This window comes from Frankliniella occidentalis, unplaced genomic scaffold (assembly GCF_000697945.3).
Source record: "Frankliniella occidentalis isolate FOCC.00 unplaced genomic scaffold, Focc_3.1 Scaffold5485, whole genome shotgun sequence".
Taxonomy (NCBI): Eukaryota; Metazoa; Arthropoda; class Insecta; order Thysanoptera; family Thripidae; genus Frankliniella; species Frankliniella occidentalis.
In genome coordinates, this window is record NW_026272525.1 from 1 (window position 1) to 1,058 (window position 1,058).

The 1,058-nt window shown below is 63.9% G+C and overlaps 1 protein-coding gene across 1 annotated transcript; it reads left to right on the top strand.

The window, feature by feature from the left end:
• Positions 1 to 171: 171 nt before the first annotated feature.
• LOC113216464 (carboxypeptidase B-like) lies at positions 172 to 990 on the top strand (the record flags this gene model as incomplete). Its single annotated transcript, XM_026436211.2, has 2 exons — positions 172 to 408; positions 528 to 990. Coding segments are annotated over exons 1-2 (552 nt in total), but the record flags the coding sequence as incomplete, so codon positions are not given.
• Positions 991 to 1,058: the final 68 nt, after the last annotated feature.

Consider the following 1,058-nt stretch of genomic DNA (forward strand, 5'->3'; position numbering starts at 1 on the left):
CCCCGCCCCGCCCCGCCCTCTCACCGCGGCATCGGAATAACCCCGCGTCATTGACTTCCATTCCTTTCACTCTCTCGGCCGGATCCACCCGCGCTCGCCCGCCCTGGTGCGGTGGGACGCCTCGGCCGGGCACCTGTCTCTGCTTCTGGCGAGTCATTTTGAGACCTTTTGTCGCCTTCCCCCTTTCCCCCGCAGCCACAAGGTGTTCCGCGTGCAGCCCACGACGCACACTCAGGTGACGACGCTGAACCAGCTCCTGGAGAGCGGCGACCTGGACGCCTGGACCAAGTCCAGGGAGCTGGACTCTCCCTGGGACATCATGGTCAACCCATTGAGCGCGGCCGAGCTCAAGAAGACGCTCCAGGAGCACGACATCAAATGGGAGGTGCTCATCCCCGACGTGGCCAGGTGAGGGTGACGCACCAACATGAACCAAACCATCTCGTATGGTATGCTAAACATGTCTATTTTCGGCCACTCATCAGACTATCCGTGTTTAATCTGACACAGCAATTGTTTTCGAACAGGACATTACAGAGGGCAGCGTCCGAACCCACAGTGACGTCCAGGTCGGCGTCGGGCACCGTTGGTGGGGCGCGCTACCTGCGGTACAAGGAGGTCGGTGACTACATGAACGACCTGGTCAAGCGCTACCCCGACATGGTGACGGTCAAGTCCATCGGCAAGACGAGCGAGGGCCGAGACCTCAAGGTGATTCAGATCTCGTCGGGGAAGTCCGATGCCGAGGCCGAGGCCAAGGCCAGGAAGGACGACAGCGGCGTGGAGCAGGAAGACAAGCCCAAGTCCAAGCCGGTCGTGTGGATCGACGCGGGGATACACGCGCGCGAGTGGATCGCGCCCGCCACGGCGCTCTACATCGTGCACCAGCTGGTGGAGAACGCCACGCACACGGCCAGCCTCACGCGGGACGTGGACTGGCACGTGCTGCCCCTCATGAACCCCGACGGCTACGAGTACTCGCACACCACGGTGAGGACGGGGTGCTCCAGGGCGGGGCGGGGTGAGGCGGGGTGAGGCGGGGCGGGGTGAGGCGGGGC